The 21457-nt window shown below is 44.1% G+C and overlaps 1 protein-coding gene across 3 annotated transcripts in view; it reads right to left on the bottom strand.

Annotated features, from left to right (window-relative positions):
• Positions 1 to 21457, bottom strand: part of LOC147611870 (DEAD/DEAH box helicase) — a 110814-nt gene that overhangs the window by 75898 nt on the left and 13459 nt on the right. For 2 of the 3 annotated variants that reach the window (XM_086783747.1, XM_086783746.1), the window contains exons 4-8: positions 16216 to 16458; positions 15994 to 16128; positions 15764 to 15888; positions 14744 to 14883; positions 7907 to 7977 (exon numbers count right to left, since the gene is read on the bottom strand). In XM_086783747.1, the coding sequence (XP_086639873.1) occupies positions 7907 to 7977; positions 14744 to 14883; positions 15764 to 15888; positions 15994 to 16128; positions 16216 to 16458 (714 nt within the window). The remainder of the gene's footprint in view (positions 1 to 7906; positions 7978 to 14743; positions 14884 to 15763; positions 15889 to 15993; positions 16129 to 16215; positions 16459 to 21457) is intronic. The other variant, XM_086783748.1, reaches the window with a different exon arrangement.

A 21457-nucleotide genomic window follows, 5' to 3' on the forward strand; every position in this document is an offset into this window, starting at 1 on the left:
GGATGTATACAACCACCTAGGTTACAATACTGGGTGTTCCTATTTTCAAAAGAAAAAGTATGACTAGACCAATCTATTTGGACCTTAAGGGTCTTAAACCACTCAATCCCTAATAGCAAGTCTACATGCTCTAGATGCATAACATAGCACTCCAGAATATCTCTGTAGTCCTGAATCTGGATCAATAGCTTCTCCACCTTTCGATCCCATACTTGCCGACCCGCAGGTAGGCGTACCTCGTGGCTATGATCGCTAGGCGCTGTGTCCAGACCCAATTTCTGCACAAGTTTGTAATTAACAAAGTTGTGTGAGCTTTTGGTCCATAAACTCAAAGAAGATCATGCAACCCAAAAACTTTAGAGTTGAACAAACAATTAAAACATGAACTAGGGCAAGAAAGTACAGTGACTGAAGTACCTATCAAAGACAACTGGTTGACTGCCTTCGTCCTGGGTCTTGCGTTGGTCGTAGCACCTTTCTTCTTCGGACACTCGTTACGCATGTGTCCTTTTTCTTCGATGAAACAGCGTCCCTCCTTCTTGAGCTTCGAAGCCTTGAAGAGACAGTTTTTCTTCACTGGAGTCGAAGTAGAATTCTTTGAAGGTTGGTCCGAAGACTTTCCTTCTATCGTGCTGGCCATCGACGCGGAGAACTTTCTTTTGTGCTTGTTCCCCTGCTCGGTTACGGACTTGGTTTTGGAAGAGACAATCGTAACATCATAAATACGAGCAGAGTGAATGGCCTCGTCCAAAGTTTTGCACCTGTTATTCTTGACCTATAAACGGTACGAGTCGGGTAACCTTGCTACGAAGAAACCCAAAAGAGTAGTAGAATCCATCTTCGTAGCTTTCATCTACAAGTCTCTAAATTTCTAGAGATAGACTTCATAAGTGAGGTTCTGCGAGGTCATGGTCAAACTAGCAAACTCAGCAACTATATCGTAGTCATCCTCCTCCTTGAGAAATTCCTTTTTAAAGACTTCTTCAAATTGTGCCAGATTGTTGGTTTAGGTTTGAGTTCTTTCCACCAGGGCAAAGCTTTGGCCGAGAGGAAACCTCCTACCAACTGAATCTTGTTGTCAACACCATATAGATGAAACTGGAAGTGGACCTGCCACTTATGTAGCCACGTGTCCACAATCTCCTTGGTACGCTACTTTTGCTTGCCCCTAAACTGTTCCGAAGTAATGTTGGGGCCTAAAGTAGATGCCAAGGTATCCACGCCCGAGAGAGTAGACAAGGTAGTGGTCAATAAAGAGATAGAATTTTGCAAAATCTGCATCTACACGGCGCCCTGTGCGTGATGACCCGTGAATGAAGCGTCAAAAGTAACTTTAAACTCCTAAAAATCAGATTTAGTTACAAAATCTTCGAAAAGATCACCATCGACACCTTCAAGAGCCGGCAGGTTTTTGTGTGCGGGTGCACTTTCCATCTTGGAAGCTTGGGTCGACATCGCAAAGTGGAAAAATTTAAAAGTGAGAGAAAATCATGGCTGTAAGCAACAGATGGTGCTAGAGAGCTCGAGGAGATGTGTGGCTAGAAACCCACTCTAGGCGAATTTTATAAGCCCCCCAAAAGCGTTTTTTTTTTGTATATTGCTTTTGTGTTTTTTGTTTTTTCCAAAAAAAACCATGTAAGATGGCTTTGCTAAAAGCCAAGCATATGGCTGTTTTAAAAGCCATGTAACCTTCTTTGTTTTTTTTTTTTACATAAGACTCTGCCGTCATTTTTAAAAAAACAAAACATAGCTTTTTTCTTGTATTTTTATTAATATACGCTATGTGTTTTTAAAAAAAACGTAAGGTCTACGAAAAGCAATAAAAGGGCTTTTAAAAAACAGCCACTTTCGGCTGCCCGCCACATGTGGGCTTTAGGGAACAGCAGTGAACCAAAAGAAGTCGCCGCCCGACTCATCGCAAGGTCATCGACACCCTTTTCTCACACATAGTCGACCCAACACAATGAAAAACGACAACCAACAACCCTTCCTCTCTCACTCTCTTGCTGATTCACTTAGCCGACAAGCTATTGCTTGTTGAGACATACAACCGACTATTTCACTTGCTTCTCTCCTCGCCAAAAAAGCAACTCTTCACTTGCTATAATCAACCCTTTCCATGACCACAACCCACTCGGGTTCCAACGATGCAACCAGAAACCATACGCTGAATTTTGAAAAAAAAACGGTTTACATGAAAAAAACAGCATCTCGAACTCATACCTCTTTCTTTGACCTCTTTCTTCTCTACCTACCGACTTGCACGCTCTTCGAGGCATGCTCTGATACCAGTGTGAAATCCCCACGGATCTCCTCGTAGAGAAATCCTGAAACACGACTCGAAACCTGCAAAACAAAGCCAAACAATGTGAAGGGGGGGTGTAGGCCTAACTCACCACCCAACCATGACAGCCGTGGGCAAAACCCACAAGTCTTGGTTGTCCCCACCGAGCCACGAGCTGAGCTAACTAGCAAGACACACCAACCAATCTCTACTCCATGACGTCCCATACCGCCAGAGAGCTACCCTTGCGGGCCTCGAGATTGCTGCCAGTCTCAGCTGCATGAAGCAGGTGCACGTCTACACTAGATCCAAGCTCCTGACCGTAGAGCTCTCGCAAAGACTCGCGAGACTCTATGACCAATTGACTAACCTTGGCCACCCTTTTATAGGCTCTTGGCCGGTCACCGGAAATCCACACTTGGGCGCCCACTTGTCCACACTTGGGTGCCCGCCCGTCAATCCATTCCTAGCCTAGCTTGCCAATCAGCCTGCCTAGCTCCAAGCTTCCCCAAGCCTCGAAGCTAGTCTTGTGTGCGTGTTGCACACAGTAGATACACTCTGTGCACATGACAGTAAGGTTGTGCTCACTCCTGCACTGGTAAGTCTTGTTTGTTCCAAGCATTAAAAGAACTTGCTTTGGAGGGTCGATGTGCTACTCATGCACATGAAAACCAATCACCCTCACCCTCTACAAGGTGCATCCCCTAAAGTCCTCTAAGGGAGTCTCTCCTCTCTCCAATCTACCATGAAGCCCAATCAAGAAGGTGAGTAAGGTGGTGCTCTCATCCATGCCATGAACTACCAGGGGGTATATTGTGCCTCGTGAACACTTCTAGCCGATATGCGGAAGGAGGGTCCGGAGGGATGGAGGAGTCGATGTCGAGGCTAAGTCGGTCTCTGCCCCATATCCCAATAAGGCCTCTCTCCTAAGGCTCTACGAGCAGTTGTCTGAATGTAAGCCAATCTCCGAGTGACCTAGAGGGGCCCGTGCTCAAAGCTCCCCACGATACGTGTGGGCAAGCCCCAAGCATGTGACCACTAGGTAGACGGACCATGGGATTCCAGATCAGAGGCTGATGGAGCCGCTCCTCAGAGGCTACTAGAGCTGACTGCTTAAGGCCAGCCTGATTGATCTCAATCACACAACAGACTGGCTGCAAATCTGTCCTCAAATGCTGTCCTAAAGCCGTGTGCCCGCATCTCTGTGAAAATCCATCTCGTGGTCTAAGGCCAAGAGCCTCCCAGGATCAAAATGCGGGCAGAGATCCTAACCAGGAGGAAGTCCTTCCAAGCTTGGCTCACCACCTGGAAGAAGACCTCGAACAATCAACTTGCCCAGTAAGGCTTGGTCGTGAATGGAGGGGCCAATGAAACGGTGTGTCACTCCTACCACTAGACCATAACTTCCGTTCGGTCACTCCTCTCCTCTACTTGCTCCAACGGTGTGTCACTAACCACGGTAATCCGCAACACTAGATGGCTCACTCTCTCAACCTCTTCTCTCTCACACACATAAAGCGAGAAATCAAGAGGCACAATGCACAATGTAATCCATTCTCTCAAGCGCTCTCTCTCTATACGAGATATTTTTGGCTGATGCGAGAGCTTGAGGCTCTTTGATATTTTTACTAGTTTTACTTTCAGTATCATGATGATGTATAGCATGGACATGATGTAGCATTTTGGTCTCACAAGTCATTTTGGCCTTTTGAAGACGTTAATACAACTTTCTTTCTTTCTCTGTCTCACAAGTTAGCCAAAAGTTTTTGTATTATGCAGTGTTCCATACAATAGTAATAGTTCACTTATATACCCGACCATCAAGTTCACACTTCGCCGGGTCAATACTAAAAAAAGGACATAGCCTTTATAAAATTAGCCTTTACATGGACTCGAGATAAAACCCTTGGCTAAGCTTTGTATGGCTCTCTATCAACATATATCAAGAAGTATATTATGTACAAATAAGTATACAAAATGTGTAAACCCCAAAAGGGTGTTAATACAATCAGTCTCAATGCTAAGGACTCTTGTTTTGGGGGCATCCTTGACTTTATGTGCTGTCTTTATGTAAATAATCTTGTCCTGCTGACATCAAGGCTGCAGTAATAGCCACCCAAATTGTCTTGTATTTGAGCAGCCTCAACCATAAGAGAAGCTCTTAGGGATTATACACAAAGTAACAAATCTCTCTCTTCCTTTTTTTCCATACCGCATAATCTCTGAGAGAAACTCTAAGAAAGCCTGATTAGTGCTAGTGCAGTCTCATTTTTTGAAAGCTGTTGAAAGAGAGCATATCTTGGATGCTAGGTGAGCATCGATATCCCCCCAGAGCAACAGTTAGCCCCTCTTCTTCTGAGCATTCAAAATAAGCTTCTATACTGGAGTTCAGTAAGGCGTTCCTTAGCCGGCCAAGTAGTGGTTCATAGACGGGTGGTTCTTGCCACCATGTGGTATATTACTTCTTGTTGGGCCTTCTCACGGGCCTGCATTGGTCAGGTTCAATCCACAGCTTTCTGTGGGCTGGCAGCAACGGGAGACTGCCCGGACCAAGGTGGCCTTGAGAGTGATCATACAGCCGCGCCACAAAGGGGGTCTGGGCATCATCGACCCCATCATTCAGAGCCGTGCGCTCCTAGGCAAGCTGATTGTAAGAGGACTTCTTTGAGGCAACAAGCCATGGAAGGATTTCCTCCTAGCCAGGATATCCGCCCGTACACAAGTCTACGGGGCCCCTTGGCCGCAAAGCACGAGATCGATCTTCACGGAGATGCAAGCCCGTGGCTTTAAGCCCAGCTTTTGAGGAAAGAATTGCAGCCATTCTGTTACGAGCTTGGGACCACTTGATGCCAGCCCTCCACCAATCTATTCTGGTAGCCTCCAAGGAGCGTCTCCAACAGCCCTTGATTTGGAACCCTCTTATCCGTTTACCTAGTGGTCACATGCTAGGGGCTCGGCCTCATGCATCCGACGGAGCTTTGAGCACGAGCCTGCTAGGTCCTTTGGAGATTGGCTTGCATTCAGACAGCTCCCCCCAGTGGCTCAAGAGAGAGGCCTGACTGGGATCTGGGGCAGAGACAGACTCAGCCTCGACATCAACTCTGCCATTCCTCCGAAGTTTGACCCCGATCCATGACCTTATTCCCCCGTAGTTGCTAGGGGCGTTTACCAGGCATGATATTCTCTTGGCAGTTCATGGCACGGATGAGAGCTCCGCCTTGCTCACATTTTCGATCAGACCGCATGACAGACTAGTGAGATCAGAGCCCACTTTGGAGGACCTCGGGCAATCCACGTTATAGAGCGTGAGGGTGATCAAATTCCATGTACATGAGTGGCACATTGACCCACCACCGGCCAAGGTAGCCAGGGAGAAACTCTAGCGTTTATGGATTTGGGAGAGATGGCCAATCATGCGACTCCAATAGGACCCGGGTACTCCAGACTTGGTGTGATCCTACGGCTTGGGCATAGGATCTAGATGCCCACGGTCGAGGGCACTCCAGCAGCAAAGCATGACACTGGAAGTCACAAGGCCTCTCACCGCACTCTCTCTCTGATTTCGAGAAAAGACTCTGGGACAGTTTTGGACCTCGGAAGATCACTCTCTTTTTGTGGCTATTGGCACGTAGGAGTTTGGTGGTTGGCACATGGTTGGCCATTGGAGGTAGACCAGTAGCATGTTCAAGATGTGGGCATCCCCAAGAGTCTCAGCAACATTGTCTTTAGGATTGCCTAGCAACATTGTCTTTAGGATTGCCTGAAGGCTCAGCATGTTTAGCAACGGATTCTCCACATCTTCACTATGGACAGGGCCTCTTCCCATACTATTACATGGGGCACTGTCACTTGGGCCACTGAGACCGAGGTTGCAATGGCTTATGAGGAGGAAGGTGGGGGGCTAGCCCTTCATGTCTCTCACCTTCGCATCTCGGCAATGCAAGGCCCAGCCCCATCTACTGGTCACTAGACTCCTGGTTCAAGCCAGAGAATGGGAGATTTGTAGCAGCATTGCCGCATGGCACATCTGGAGAGCTTGATGCAATGAAGCCATCAAAGGCACCCACACTCTGCTTGCAGAATCCATCAGGAGCATCTGGCTCAACATCATTCAGCTAGTGTGGGAAGCTTCGATGTGGTTTCGACCATATGCGGAGTCCTTTTCTCAAATAGTGGTGGTGGGCCGACTTGGCACTACAGACCACCTGTGTGGTTATTCCCTCCCCCACCCCTTGTATGAGATAGCCTTCTCCTCATAGAGCGGCCAGCCGGAGGAGCTTCAATGTGGTTTCGACCATATGCGGAGTCCTTTTCTCAAATAGTGGTGGTGGGCCGACTTGGCACTACAGACCACCTGTGTGGTTATTCCCTCCCCCACCCCTTGTATGAGATAGCCTTCTCCTCATAGAGCGGCCAGCCGGAGGAGCAGTGCATCCTTTCCCCCTTTTTTGTTCTTTGATCCTCGCTCCCTACATGGAGGCAAGTTTGTATCTAGCTTGTTTTTTTGTTAACTAAAAGAAGGATCTTGTCTCCCGGAAAAAACAAAAAAAAAAAAGCAGAGAGCACGGGGAGTTAGGTTACTCTCAAATATGAAAACAACATTCATAGCATGGTTAGTCCAGTCTGGTTGGTCAAAGATATTTTTTGGGGTAGGGAATGATCCTGCCTCTTGGTGCAAAGGAGTGGTTAGTCGATGCCCTTTGAAGCAAGTTCCTAAGTTGCAATTTATGCCACTCCATGGCAGAGTAGACACTTACTGAGAGATTATTGCCACTGTTCCCGCTTGGCAAATTCGGAGCGCTAGATGCAAAGAGGCTATGGATGTCACTCAGACCTATTATATTCAGTCCTTATGCATCATTTGTGCAGTTATTCTACATACTCTTAAGGCCATTTGGGTTCATATACAGGGACCTTCCAGATATGCGCAAGCTTGGCCCTATCTGGAAGCTAGGCCCACTGCTTTTATGAGGGTGGGACCATGCGAATGCAACTCGCATTTCTCTTCTGGCCATCAGCCTTGGTTTCGTATAGAATTTATCATACTTAATACAAGTCTCATATTTTATTTTATTTTATTGGGGGGGTGGGGAAAGAACCGCATTCATCAATTATATCTGCATTATTGATCTTTCTACATGGCAGCTCAAGGCAAGCTCGCCAAGCCTTACCTGCTATGCTAGGATGTAAGAATGCAAGCTGTGACCACAACGAGCTCCTCACACAGACACATGGCATGCATATGTAGTAGGGACACCAAAGAGGATGCCAATCATGCACTAAAGAACTTTCCAGCCCACAACTATATAAATCAAGCAGCCAAAAGAGCACACCAGGATAGCTTCATTTCTATTCCAGAAATCCCAGGCTTTGGATACGGGCAATGAATTGCAGCCACTGTGGTGCACTCCACACTGGTTTTAAGGCTTCATTGAAATATAGTATTAGACAAAAAGAACTAAATTCATCTCGACTTATGCACTTCTTCCGACAAGACAATATCAATTCATGAATCAAGCAAATTATAGGTCACATAGAATCCACAACTACACTAATGACAGCAGATGTGTACTGGCAAGGAGAAACCTTGCAGCACAAGTTGAAAAACCAAACTTCTCATACTTTTCCATGGGCAATGCCGATTCCAATGCCTGGGAATAGCTCTTGCAAAGCAACCTTCTTGCTTTCAATACCTGAACAAAACAGCAGCTTGGTGATGATCAGTTTAGAGAAAGAAAAGATGTTCTTAAAGTAAACCACATAGAATGCAGACTAAAAAATCCTACCCAAAAGAAAACAAGATATCATAACTATTAGTATGATTTATGTCATGTACACATCTCCACTAGGAGGCAAAGATTGTTGTCTTTTTGGTGATCTAGAAGGTAACATGTCACATGCATCGTCCTCTTGAGACAAGAATGCATGTGCCATGACTACTCAGAACCACAAGAGATTGGCAATAAAGTTTGAAAGAGTGTTAGCCATTTGTGCAACCTAATTGATAAAGGGACAGATGCCCTGAGTGACAGAGAGGTGTTAGGATGCACATGGTAGCACATGGTAGATAAGGTGCATGCCTGTGATGGTTTTCCAAATCGCCAAGCCAGTGGCTTTTGAGAATGGCAGACTGCGAACAAATGGAGCACGTTTAGACAGTTTAAAAATCGGAAAACTAAACTTGATAAATATGAGGACCAATAGGCAGCCACTCTGTACAGGTTTCAGCCACCCACCGAACATACTGACCAGGTACCCAAAGCATTGCCATAGGCTGCGCATGAGAAAAGGTTAAAGATAGCGACACCTGGGTGAATGTCCCCTATTTCGCTGGTCCTACAGCAGGCTAATAAATCTGGGCATGTTAGGTAGGTCAGTCAGGCAGCAGCCAACCAGCTTTCAACAGGCCGACCAGCAAGGCGAAAGCCTATAGATAGGCACTGCAGCCTCCTCACTGTCATCGTACTCTCCTTCACCTCTGCAGAAGTCTTTGAGATTGCAATGGGTGACTAGACTATAAAGGCACATGACTAGTCCAGATCTTGAGAGTCTTGACACCTCCAATTTATCTTTCTTTTTTTTTTGGGTGTGGGAAGATGAAAGGTGGAATCTCTTATGTAGCCTATTTAACAAAGATATGTAAATAAGGGGAGAGCGCTTTGTAATTTGGTGAAGGCTCTATTTTCTAGAATATATATATATATAAAGAGCAGGAAGACGGATCTAGCCAACATTTACATCTGGACAACAGGTTTCCTCTGCAACTTGGGCCAACATCAGAAAGTTGATCACCGCGCTTTTGGACAAAGGCTGCTCTTCCAAAGAATTTTTCAAGAGTTTACATTCCAGAAAACAAGCTGCATCTATATGTCGCACTTTAATTTCAGATGACACGTGGACCTCCACCCGAGCACAATTGGCTGCGACTTGTGTTACCCATTTCTCCTCTCAAGTTGGTGAGGACGATTCTCACGCCATGGAAGTGTATGATGCACATCATCGGTTATTACAGCATGTATCCCCCATCCTTTCTGCTACTCAGGCGCAACAACTAGAAACAAAATTCTCTGAACAAGAACTGTCTGATGCAATCAGGTCTTGTGGCCGATGGAAAGCTCCAGGATGGGATGGCCTTACAGTTGAATTTTTTCTTGCATATTGGGACACCCTTAAATTACCTTTGCTGCGTATGGTAAACATTGCCTGGGAGACAAGGCAAATGCCAGCTTCCTGGAAAAAAGGATTAGTGAAGCTGTTGCCTAAAAAACACTTATGTCAGTCTTTGGCAGATTGGAGACCAATTACCCTTATGCCGGTGATATACAAGATTATCAGTAAAATGGTTGTCGATCGCATTAAGGGTTGCTTGAATGATGGACTCCATTCTGCACAGTATGGATTTATTCCTCGCAGGCACATTACAGATAACATTGCAAATGCTTATATTGGCATTGAATATGCCAAATACACGTAGCAGGATGTCTTATTATTGCAAGTGGATATTGCTAAGGCTTTTGATACTATTAAATGGGGGTTCATTCAAGAAACCATGCGTGCTCTGGGATTTGGAGAAAAAATGCAGAATATCATTTACTGGCTTTATGCTGATAGCCAGGCGGCTTGTATATTGTCAGGAGAGCTCTTAGAATCATGGACTTTGCATCGTTCAGTTAGGCAGGGATGCCCTTTAAGTGCTCTTTTGTATGCTATAGTGATGCATCCCATGCTTCTTTATATGGATCATTTGGTTGATACTGGCAGTCTTCATGGATTGGACATTCAGAATAGACGTCAGTTGGTTGCTCAGGCATATGCTGACGATTCTTTTTTTCTTCCTCGCAATACACATCAGGATCTCTCTACTTTGATGCAGGCTCTTTCTTTGTTTGCACTTGCGGCTGGCCTACAAATCAATTTTCAGAAATCTAAATGGTTGCCTCTGCATTCAAAACAGTGGCATAATTTGCTATGGCCAGGGGAAATAGTTCACTCCACTCATTTGATTCGGCATTTGGGATATCCTTTGGGATGGACAGTCACTCGCCGTCAACAAACAGATTGGGTCTTGGCAAAGCTCAAGAAAAAGTTGGAATACTGGAAACTTGCAACATGGCCATTGCATGTTCGTTTACGGATTCTCCAGTCCATCTTGGTTGCCTATATTCAGTTCTACCTTCCTCTCATCAGGTTTTCTCAGGGGGAGCTGAAATTATTTATGTCCACCATCTTGGAGATATTCTGGAGGTCGAAGCAGGGGAAAAAGAGTGTACGCTTGCTTTCGGCAAATCGTTTGTGTACCCCTAAAATGCATGGAGGCTTCAATATCCTTAATTTACAGGTGCATATTCTTGCCCACAGAGGTAAACTGATGCTTCAATTTCTGGAAGGCACTCAGCCTTGGACAGCGATGATCCGTCATTTGTTACTTCATTTGACGACTTCGGCTTTTGGCCATTGGCAACCTACTCATTGGGATTTATTCTTGGTTACATTACTAGCAAAATTAAGGGCTGTCCTCTCATTTCTGGCTTACTTGCAGGTTGGAAGCTTGTCCTTTCAAATTTAAAATGGAATGGTCGTGACTCCTTACAAGGCAACTCTCTCCGCACTGAGAGCATCCACTGGTCCAAAGCATTTACAGTTCCCCTGGCGGTGCAAGAACCCCGGCGTTCATATTTTCTCCACTCAAAGGGTGTTACCTCTGTGGGAGATGTCATCCATCCTGATGACTCCCCTCTTTCTTTTCCACAAGCTGCTGCACATTATGGCTTGGGACCTCATTATCGTCGTCTTTGGCGTGATATAATTCAGATGCTTCAGCCTTTTTTGCCGATTCCACTAATGGAAATTCGAGATCGCTTACAGGATTGGACTATCTCCTCTTTTGATTCTTCATGCCATCCCTTGAGGCTATCTGATATTACAGTTGCTGGTCTGTATAAACATTTGTTGCCATTGCCTTGGGTTTCTGAACGGGCAAATCTCTTCTGGCATATGCATCGGTCATCTTGGTGGTGGAAAAGACGATTGCGATCTATTTGGCAGTCGAAGCTTCCTCTTCGACAACAGCTCTTTTTGTGGCGCGTTCTTTTGGCTGTTATTCCCTCAGGACAGTTTCTGGCACGCAGACATATATCCTCATCCACTTACCATAGATGCTCTGCTTCCAGGGAGACAGTCATTCATATTTTTTGAAGCTGTCCTTCTTCTCGTCAGTTTTTTCTTCCTCTCATCCAGCTTCTGCGGGCTAGATTTCCAAATATGATATTTGGAAAGTTTTTCTAGCTATTTGGTCTTCATTTGCCCATACCAGAGTTCTCTCTTTTCTTCTCATGGGTGCGCTACTGGGCTTTATGGACACTATGGAAAGTTCGCAACCATGGAGTTTTCGGTGATGCGGTTTTTTCTGCATTTTCTTTTTTTCGGTACTCCCTGCATCAATCTTTCTTCGATTGCATGCAGGTTGACCAAATAGATCATGATGTATATTTGTCTTATACTGACATCTTCAGTTGATGTACTTTGGGACTATCTACTTTGGATAGTCATCTTGTAAATCTAATATACTTATGATTCCCCTCAAAAAAAAAACTGTGTGAAGACAAAGCATTGTAAAAAAGCACTAAGGTTTTTAAGATATGAAAGCATCTCTTTGCCCAAAATGCATGGTGGATTGAATGTTCCTAATATTCATTATCATGTATTGGCAAGAAAACCAACGTTGCTACATACTTTTCTTGCATTGGAACAACCTTGGGCAATCATGGTAGCAACAATGTGTACAAAGTTTCAAACACGCTCATTTGGCAAATGGCAGTTATAATATTGGGATATACTATTTGGATATGTGCACGGCAATCATGGCTTCCCATACACAATGCTGGCTGGAAAGAAGTGGTACAATCTCTGCATTGGTCTGGAAGGCCTCCACAGATAGGAAATTCATTGAGGCATGAAAACATACATTGGAGTAGAGCTTTCGCTGCTCTGTTGACAATTACAACACTTCAACGATCTTATTTTTTGTCTATTAAAGGAATATGTACTCTGCAAGATGTCATATCCCCTAAGGGATGTGTTTTATCTTTCCCACAGGCTCAAAGACAATGAGGTTTGGGTACGCATTACAGACATCCATGGCAACAAATTAGATCCCAACTACAGCCCTTTGAGAGTGTGTTACATGACCCTCAACACAGTAGGGTAGAATATTGGTTACTACAAAGACAAAAGACTCTAGTTTCAGTAAAATTTCCTTTCTCACTAATCACAACAGCAAGAGTCTAATAAGTCCACAAAATGGTGGAAACAAACTTTGCAAAACGAGTATACTTCTGGAGATGTATTGCCGGAGTACTCCCCGCTCGTACAACTCTGGCAAAAAGAAAGATAACTACTGCTCAATGCCCAAGGTGTTCATGCTCTAATGAGACCATCCAGCACTTGATGTATTGATACCCACGTTTCATGCATAGTTTATCTGTGTGATTGCCTGCAAGATTTCCTGGAACTTCTGGATCTTTGGGACATATGAAAGGAGGCTCACAGAAATGGCTCCATTTTTGGAGTGGACAAGATTTTGGGCTCTCTGGTCACTTTGGATTGCACGCAGTCGACCGGCCTTCCAATCACCCTCGATTGTCAAGTATTGCTGCTTTCATCACTCATTGCGCCAATCCTTATATGACTTCTTTTGGCTCCAACAAGTAGATCAGTACATCTAGACTTGTTTTTCCACTGTTTTTAGTTCTTGTGACTTATGAGAAACACTTTCATGATGGTGCTTCTCTTTGTACAGTCAAGTAATAGAACAGTGGTTTTACAAACAAAAAAAAAAAACATGTGCGCGTGCGTGCGTGCATGCGTGCGTGTGTGTAGCTGCTGCTCCAAACTCTAGCCCAACACTATCCAAGAGGAATGGAACTGGAAAGTGGGTGCAAACGAGTCGCCCTTGAAAGCCACATGCATGGTTGAGTTGCGGCAACTCAAGCAAGAAAAAGCAGGCCCCATACAAAAGTTACAGAGCACTTAGATTGCGATTAAGGAGGAGCGTTCACTAGGAGATTGAGGAATAGATATCAAAAAGGAGGCGATGGGATCAGGCATGATATTGAAAGAAATTCCAGTAACAAAGAAGGACATGGATGACCTCTAAGTAGGTGGACGTTAACAAGAAAGACACACGAGTGCAAATGCAAAAAGACCAGGTCATCTTAATGGAATGGTTTACAGGGAAAACTGAAGGATACCCTGGAGAAGATGGCGATCCATATTGACCTTGATAAACCAACAGGAATGAATTCACACTTTTGCGATGCCTTCACCATGATTCGGAAGATCTTGGTTTTCCAAGATAAGACCTTTGGGAAAGAGTTGGCTGCCTGAGGGAGGGCCATGAACAGGAAATGGCATGGCTGAAAACCCATATGAGAAGGAAATAACACATCTCAGGTCCTCTATCCAAGAGAACAAAAATGTAGTCAGAGAGGAAAACCTGTGTGCGTGCTTTAGTTGCAACAACTCAGGCAAGAAAACATGGGCCCTAAACAAAGGGTACAAGACATTAGATTGCAGTTTGAGGAGGAGGTTTGCCAGGAGATTGAAGACAACAAGATAAAGATCAAAAAGGAAAGTGATGGGCTCAGGCATGACATTGACACCAATTCCAAATGGGTAGAATTAACAAAGAAGGATACGCACAAGACCAGATACGTGGAGATTACCAAGAAACAGAACACACAAGTGGCAATGTGAAAAGACCAAGTCATCTTAATGGAATGGCTTACAGGGCAAACAGAAGGATAACCTGGAGAAGATGGCGATGCATATTGATTCTAATAAACCAACAAGAATGGATTCCCACATTTGTGATGCCTTCGCCATTATTTTTTTCCAAGATAAGACCAAGAAAAGGCTGCCATAAGGGAGGGCCATGAAAGGAGATTGCCTAGCTGAAGACCCATTATGAGAAGGATATAGCAGATCTCAGGTCCTCTATCCAAGAGGAAAGTGGGCGTAGAGGAGTCAGCCACATGAAATGATGACTTCGACTACTAGGTAAGAAAAGTTAGGACATTTTTTTTATAACAAGGAAGAGCTTGGCATGCCACCAAGACACAGCAAATAGCAGGCATGATGGACCAAAAGCCTACTCTTGTTTCTTTAAGGTCCAAGACACATTGATTACTTTTCTAACTTCAATCGGCAAAACCACCGTACGACAACTTTGGATAAAAACCTTTTGGTAGAAATTGCAAGACAATAGATGCCCCACAGAGATCAGATGCTCACACATGGCAGCCTCCCCATACAATCAATCACAGAATCTCTTCTTATGCCACAGTAAGGTTGCAACTAATAGGCCAATTCAGTTGTCTTTAAAGTTGCAACCTAACCAATCATCGCCATGGAATTTCATGGATCTAAAACTATGAAAAGCCTTTACTACTGGTAGCATACCTTGGCTTCGGGGCAGCACATAATATACTTGTCCATTTCGAGCAAGTTCAAATTCTATTGCAACCCTCATCTGCTCTTCATCATATTCCAGCAAGTGAGTTCTAATTGGCACCCTTTCCGGAGGAGGAGTTGTAATCAAGCTAGTTATTTCACAACCAACAAAACAAAACTGTTCATCAATGCCCAAGAGGTGGTTTCAGTTCACGCGCGCACACACACACCACATGCACGTGCAAATGTACATGGACACACACACGCACTTGCAAGAAAGAGATAGAGTTAGAGAGACAAACATGCATGCATGCTTGCATGCATACATACATACATGAATGCATAAACACATACATAACTACATACACATTATACATCCATACATAGATATGAACGTCCATACATGCATTATACATCCATACATACATATATGTATGTATGTATGTATGTATGATGCATGCATGCATGCATGTGTGTGTGTGTGTACACACACACCCCTCCCAATGAAAAGTTCAGGTTATTTCCCAGACTTAACAGTAACCAAGGTGCATTCTTAACTCCACAAAAGAGATTCAAATGTGTATATATATACATATATAAACATATAAATGTATACATACCCACACGCGTATGAAAAAATATGTATGTATATAACACATACATACAATTATATAAATATTATATTTATACATTGATATGTATGTATGTATAACACGTATGTACGTACGTATACACACACACATATACATACTGATATATAAATGTATAGATATAGATATACATACATGTGTATGTATGAACGTAATATGCGCCTCAATTTCACAAAATCAAACATAAAAGTCAACAAAACCACTGTGCTGAATTACCATCACTTCCTCAAAGGTGAAGGGCTAACCTAATCAAGATGAACGTGAAGGCTAGCACTAAAGTATGTATACAACAACTTTCACTGGTCTCAAAGATGTTTTAGAAAATGTAAATATCTCAAGATGCAAATAGTATACAAAAAAGATTGTGAGAACACCAGACCTTGCATCTCGGAAGCCTGCGAGCGCTAAGTACAAAGTCCTGGGTATAGGTGTTGCTGAGAGAGTAAGAACATCCACAGAAGTCTTGAACGATGCAATGCGCTCCTTTTGCTTCACCCCAAATCTCTGAAAGAAAAACCAGACCATCAGATTGACAATGGTGTCATGTAGCTTCTTCTCAAAAAAAAGCTAGAAAGTGCACCAGCACGTTAGAGAAGAGTTATGCTTTACCTGCTCTTCATCAACAACTAGCAGGCCCAAGTTACTATAATGTATGTTGCTCCCAAAAAGTGCATGCGTTCCAACAATGATGTCTAGAGTTCCTGCTCTTATCTCCATAGCAAGCTTCCTTTTCTCTGCCAGTGTCTGTACAACTGCCAATGAGCAACTCAGCCAGGATCAACCAATCCCTGGCTACATAATAGTGGCATAACTAGACCTACTCCAACATACCTGAAATCTACTTAGGAGAGCAATTCGAGCTTTGTAGTCCACAAATCTCTCGCATATCACATTGTAATGCTGCCGGGCTAAAACGGTTGTGGGAGCCAACACCATCACCTGCTTACCAGCAGAGAAAACAAGAAAGATTGCTCTGAGAGCCACTTCTGTCTTACCAAACCCAACGTCACCACAAATTAACCTATCCATTGGAGTCTCCCGTTCAACCATGTCTTTTTCAACATCTGCAAAGGCCTGTCACCAGGGAAGAACACAAAAGGCTAAACACAAGGCTTCCTCCAAAAACAACTTTCCTCTGCACTAAAATTGTAAAACAATGAAAGATTTAGCTTATTTCCCAAACATAACAAGAAGGGGAGTGTGAAAAAAATAATGGAACTTTATCTTGATTCCTGAGATGTTGAGGAAACCTACAAAAAGTTGCATTCAATCCATACAATACGTACACATCCACGAGAAAGAAAGCTCTATAGAAGCAGTACCTGTTTTCAGCATCCTGGATTTGGGGGGTCTCGACCCTCTACTCCCAGCCCACACCCAAGGTCCTCATTCAGGGAGTGACAGGGGAGCGCTTCCTTATCTCCTACTCAGCACGACGGGCCGTCTCTTTTCTCTTCCTCTTTGTTGTGAAGGCCATGTGTAACTTCCTTCGTCACATTGAACACAGGATTGCATGAACTCAATCTCCCTATCCGCACCCTACAAGAGCTCTTGGATGCAAAGTTCGTGGATGGCACTGCCGCAGCAAACCTTTCCCGTTCAGAAGGAAATCTTTAGCGTTTTACCACAATGTTTTGCATAGCCTCCTATCATGTGTATCCGTTAATCCCGATGCTCGTGGACATGATTATCCTTGCTAGCAAGTATATAGGCACCTGATTTTGAGGCCCTACATGTGCCAAGAACATAGGCCCATGGATGGGACACCTTTTGGGCACAGTTTGGAGTTTGGAGGCCAAATATGACTTTTTGGACATTCCTATGTAGGTCAAAAAGGCAAAGCCGACCTGAACACAACTTTCCATCCTATTTCTATATAAAGGAGGTCAAAGGGCATGGAAAGGCAGATATCCTACAAATCTCTTCGGCATCTTTCGAGTGTTGGCAAGAACCCCCACATAGAGGCAGCTCTAGGCACAAAGGCAAGCATCTGGAGAGCACGACCAAGCTACGGAATCAGCAAGCTGGATCTAGGTCAAGATCCAAGACTATTGTACATATTCATGTTTTGGAATATATAGTAGATTAGGTCTACCTTGTCTTCTACGTGGGAATATATAGTAGATTAGGTCTACCTTGTCTTCTATGTGGTTGCTTAACATGGGATTAGTGCAATCTCTTTTGCTTAGAGTTAATCACAGACACTTTCGCAACGCATGTCACATTGGTATCAGAGCTTGGGTCAACCTAGTGCAATCCTTAGCTAGCGTTTTCAGAAAGCTAAACTAAAGTTTCTAAAATTAGGGTTTGCAGGTCAAAATTACAATTTCCTTGTTTTGCATGAGTTCAACCCTAGCAACAATGCTTTCTTCCCTAGATTCAATGTGAAAAGTTAAAAAAAACCAAATTAGGTTTTCTGTTTTTAAAGGTTCATCCTATTTTTGCATGTAGCTTAGGTTGCATGTAGGGTAGGATGTGCATAAGTCTTAGCCTAGGTCGAACCTAGGTAAGATATGGCTTCTTTCGGGAACTCCCTCAACAAGAACCTCACACTGATGGAGGGCGTTGAAAAGATGAAGGAAAGGCATCAGTGAGAGGAGGAGATTTGCAAGGAGTCTCAGTGAAGGAAAGAAGAGATTGAACAACTCTGAGAGGTGATCTATCTGTTGGAGGAGTGTATAGCCCTGATCAAATAGATACGAAAGGCCAAGGAAGAGGACAACCAGTGATGCAAGGAAGAAGCACATCAAGCACCACTTCGAAAATTTTCAAAGCCTCTCATCGAGAAACTGATGGCAGAATGGAGAAAGATCGTGGCAACACTGGCAAAAAGGCTAAGGTGGAATGTTAAGATTTTGGCTTAATTAAACATAATTAAAGATCTTAATACTTAAATACTTGAGTAAACATGAGGCAAAGGGCGGAAAGTTGTGTTGTTTGCATTGAGACACAAGACCACCTTAAATAGTGGCATGAAGAGTTACAAATGAAGAGACACATCACTGACAAAAGGGTGTGATTTTTGAATAAATAGTTATGTCTTTTGAATGAGACGTGTCTTTTCACGAGTGACCCATGAGACAAGTTGCGACCTTTCATGATACCTTTCACTAATAATCAATGATTAGGTTGTAATTAAGAGAGTTAGCCACAATCGTGACATTCCCTCCCACTTAAAATAAGACTCTGACTAAATAAGAGACTTTTGATGCTGAAAGAGTGCTGGAAATAGTGGTAGATGTTGCTGAAGATCTTCCTCATTTTGCGATGTCAGAGTCAAGTTCTTTTGTGGTGAAGCTCACACTAAGAAATATTGAAAAAGTTTCCATGTTGTCTTGTCATCGTGCTTTAAATGCTAAATCCCAAGTTGTGGCATCATTCTTTAATGTCTTCATCTTTTCTTGGCTTCCAAATGTTGGGCTTGAAGTTGACTTGGCTATGATCCGATGTAGAAGAATCTGGAGGTTCAAGCATGGATTCTCTCGATGATACCTGAATAGTATCTGCTAAAGTGTTCAACTTGAGAGTAGTGAAGTACTCTCTGTTAGAAGAATGTATGATACCCTCTGCAGTGTTGTAAACATTATCCACTTGCTTGGTGTCAACTGTTTCATCCCATATGGGTAAGATTGAAACAAGTGTTATATCTGCTTTGGTAGTCTCATCATGAAGACATGAAGCTCGTCTACTGGGGACAGAGAATTGATCTCCACTATTAGGCTAGTGAATTGGGAGACATAAGAAGCCAAAGAACCAGTTTGGTCCAAGTGGCATTATCGAGTTCGGGCTTGAAAATCCGCATTGGCAAGAATGAACTAATTACGGATGACCCCCTCAAATTTTTCCGACATCATAACCATTTTTCCAATGTGATGTCGCCGTTACCACCAAAGAAACCACTATCTTGAAGCAAGGATGTGGCAAATGTAATCTTGGTGGCATCCATAGAGTCAAAATACATGCGCAATTTGTAAAGCCATTGTTCAAGTGTACGCTTATTACATTGTCCTCCATAGGACTCAAGAGGTTTAATTTCCAATTTCTTTGTTTTACTAGCTTGCAAAAGACGAAAAAGAGTCTAAAGATTATCACCTTCTACCTCGAGAGAAATGTTGTCCTCATTGTCTAATACTATTGCTGAAGTGTCAACTACTGGTACAGAACTCGTATGGGAATGATGATCTCTCTTCTACAACTGTTGGATCTAAGAAGCCAATGTGACCATGGACTCTTGAAGCTATTGGAGCAGGACTGCCAAGCTGGTTGGTTTGATCCTCCATAGTAGTAGGCTGTGATGAAGACTCTGAAAGTTGAGACTCTGGGCTTTGTGGTTGATGACGCCTTTGGGCCTAGTGAGAATCATCCGTATAGATATGTGAGACAAAGGCACCGTGACTTGGAAAGGATCGGATGCGAGTTGGGGAGACTACTCTGTATAGGGAGGAAGATCAAGTGGAACCGAGAGCACAGGGACTGGTTGCTGCCGGTGAAGAGGCAACAAAGGAGGTTTTTATTTTTTGTACACCATAGATCCCAATTTGTGCACCGGAAGTGTGTTGTGCCCGTATGATGAATTTGCGGTTTTCATGGTGTGGTGTCCTCGCGTGGTCAAAACTGAGTGATGTCGCCTGGGGCTAGGGTGGATGTCTCCCACGAGATCTCAACTCCCTAATCAATGAGTCTCTATGGCGATGAAGCCCTAGTAGGAAGAGGCCCAAGCACCGCTAATCTCGTTAATCCATGATCTTGGATAAGGGTCCAAACCCCAATCTGAAGAGACAATGGAACCTCCCTTGGGTCTCATAATATACGGTGCACCAGCATATGAAGTGCTCCTCTGACTCGACCTCCCTCTGGCATATAGTCCATATCCTCTCCTCACGAGGTATCTGCATGATATATCTACATGGCTCTCCCTGTCTCTATCCTCAAGCGGTGCGAAGACACCCGCAACTGGCCCATTGCAATGTGACATGTATATGTCAAGATATCTGGCCCTCAGTATGAAACCATCCTCTGTAAGCCTCACGAAAGTATCCACATAGTACTGCCGTTTCTGTGAGAGTGGTTGATGCGTTATGATCCAAGTGTCCTCTATGTATAGTCCCGATAAATCATATCTGATCACCCAGTCATCCTGAGACAACATAATGAATGGGGAGTCCGGGTCATACTGGAGAGGCAGGAGGCAATCCATCCTGAGTCCTTGCCTCGTGAACCAAGTGCATACTCGGCTATACCATGACCTGTGCCCATCTATACCTAGTTGTCGGGAGGACTGCAGGGCGAGCCTCGAGAGTCTCCAAGGGACCATGGCACTGTATGTGACTGTATGGAAGAATGCCTCTACTACCATGGGTGCTACAAAAAACTCTGCCAGGATAATATCATGTGGAACCGATGGTTTGTTGCATATCATACGGGAGAGCATCATGACCTAAGGCCTCTCTATCTTCGGCCATTTGGCCATTGTAAGATCGGTCAAATAGCCACATCTTGGCCCTCCACTCCTGGAAACGGGCCTGGAAGCACTGTCCCTCCATGAGGGTGAGTGTTCTGTCCGGTCCCAGTAACGTAGAGTGTCCCTACCACGGACTAATGGTTGAACCCTCAACCAGAAGCCACTCCCGCCCTTACCCCATCGTGCATCGGGCCAGCTCCCATCTTCTCCTGTGTCCTTGACCACAGCTTGGGTTGGGTGACTGTAACAATGGTGCTCCCTCTTGAAAAGACAAGAGTGAACAAGATCGAAGAACAGGCTCACAAGGCCCTTTCAGACCAAAAGAAACTGATAGACAGGACATTGAACCAGCATCAAAAGGAGATTCATGCTGTCAGGACTGAGATTCAGGGCAAAGAGGAAATGTACAAACAGCTGCAAGCTGAGATGCGACAAAAGATGGAAGCCTTGAAGGATGCATGCCTGGCTGCATGCATGGAGAAATGTATGGAATTATGCAAGGAAGAGATGCACAAGTATGGCAAAGAGAAAGGAGAGCTAGCCACACAAGAAGCTCTTGCTCCAGCGATTGCCCAATTGCGAGATGCCAATGCCAAACTTGAGGCGGAACTA

The sequence above is a fragment of the Cibotium barometz genome, chromosome 46, assembly GCF_041138505.1.
Source record: "Cibotium barometz isolate CiBa-2024 chromosome 46, ASM4113850v1, whole genome shotgun sequence".
Taxonomy (NCBI): Eukaryota; Viridiplantae; Streptophyta; class Polypodiopsida; order Cyatheales; family Cibotiaceae; genus Cibotium; species Cibotium barometz.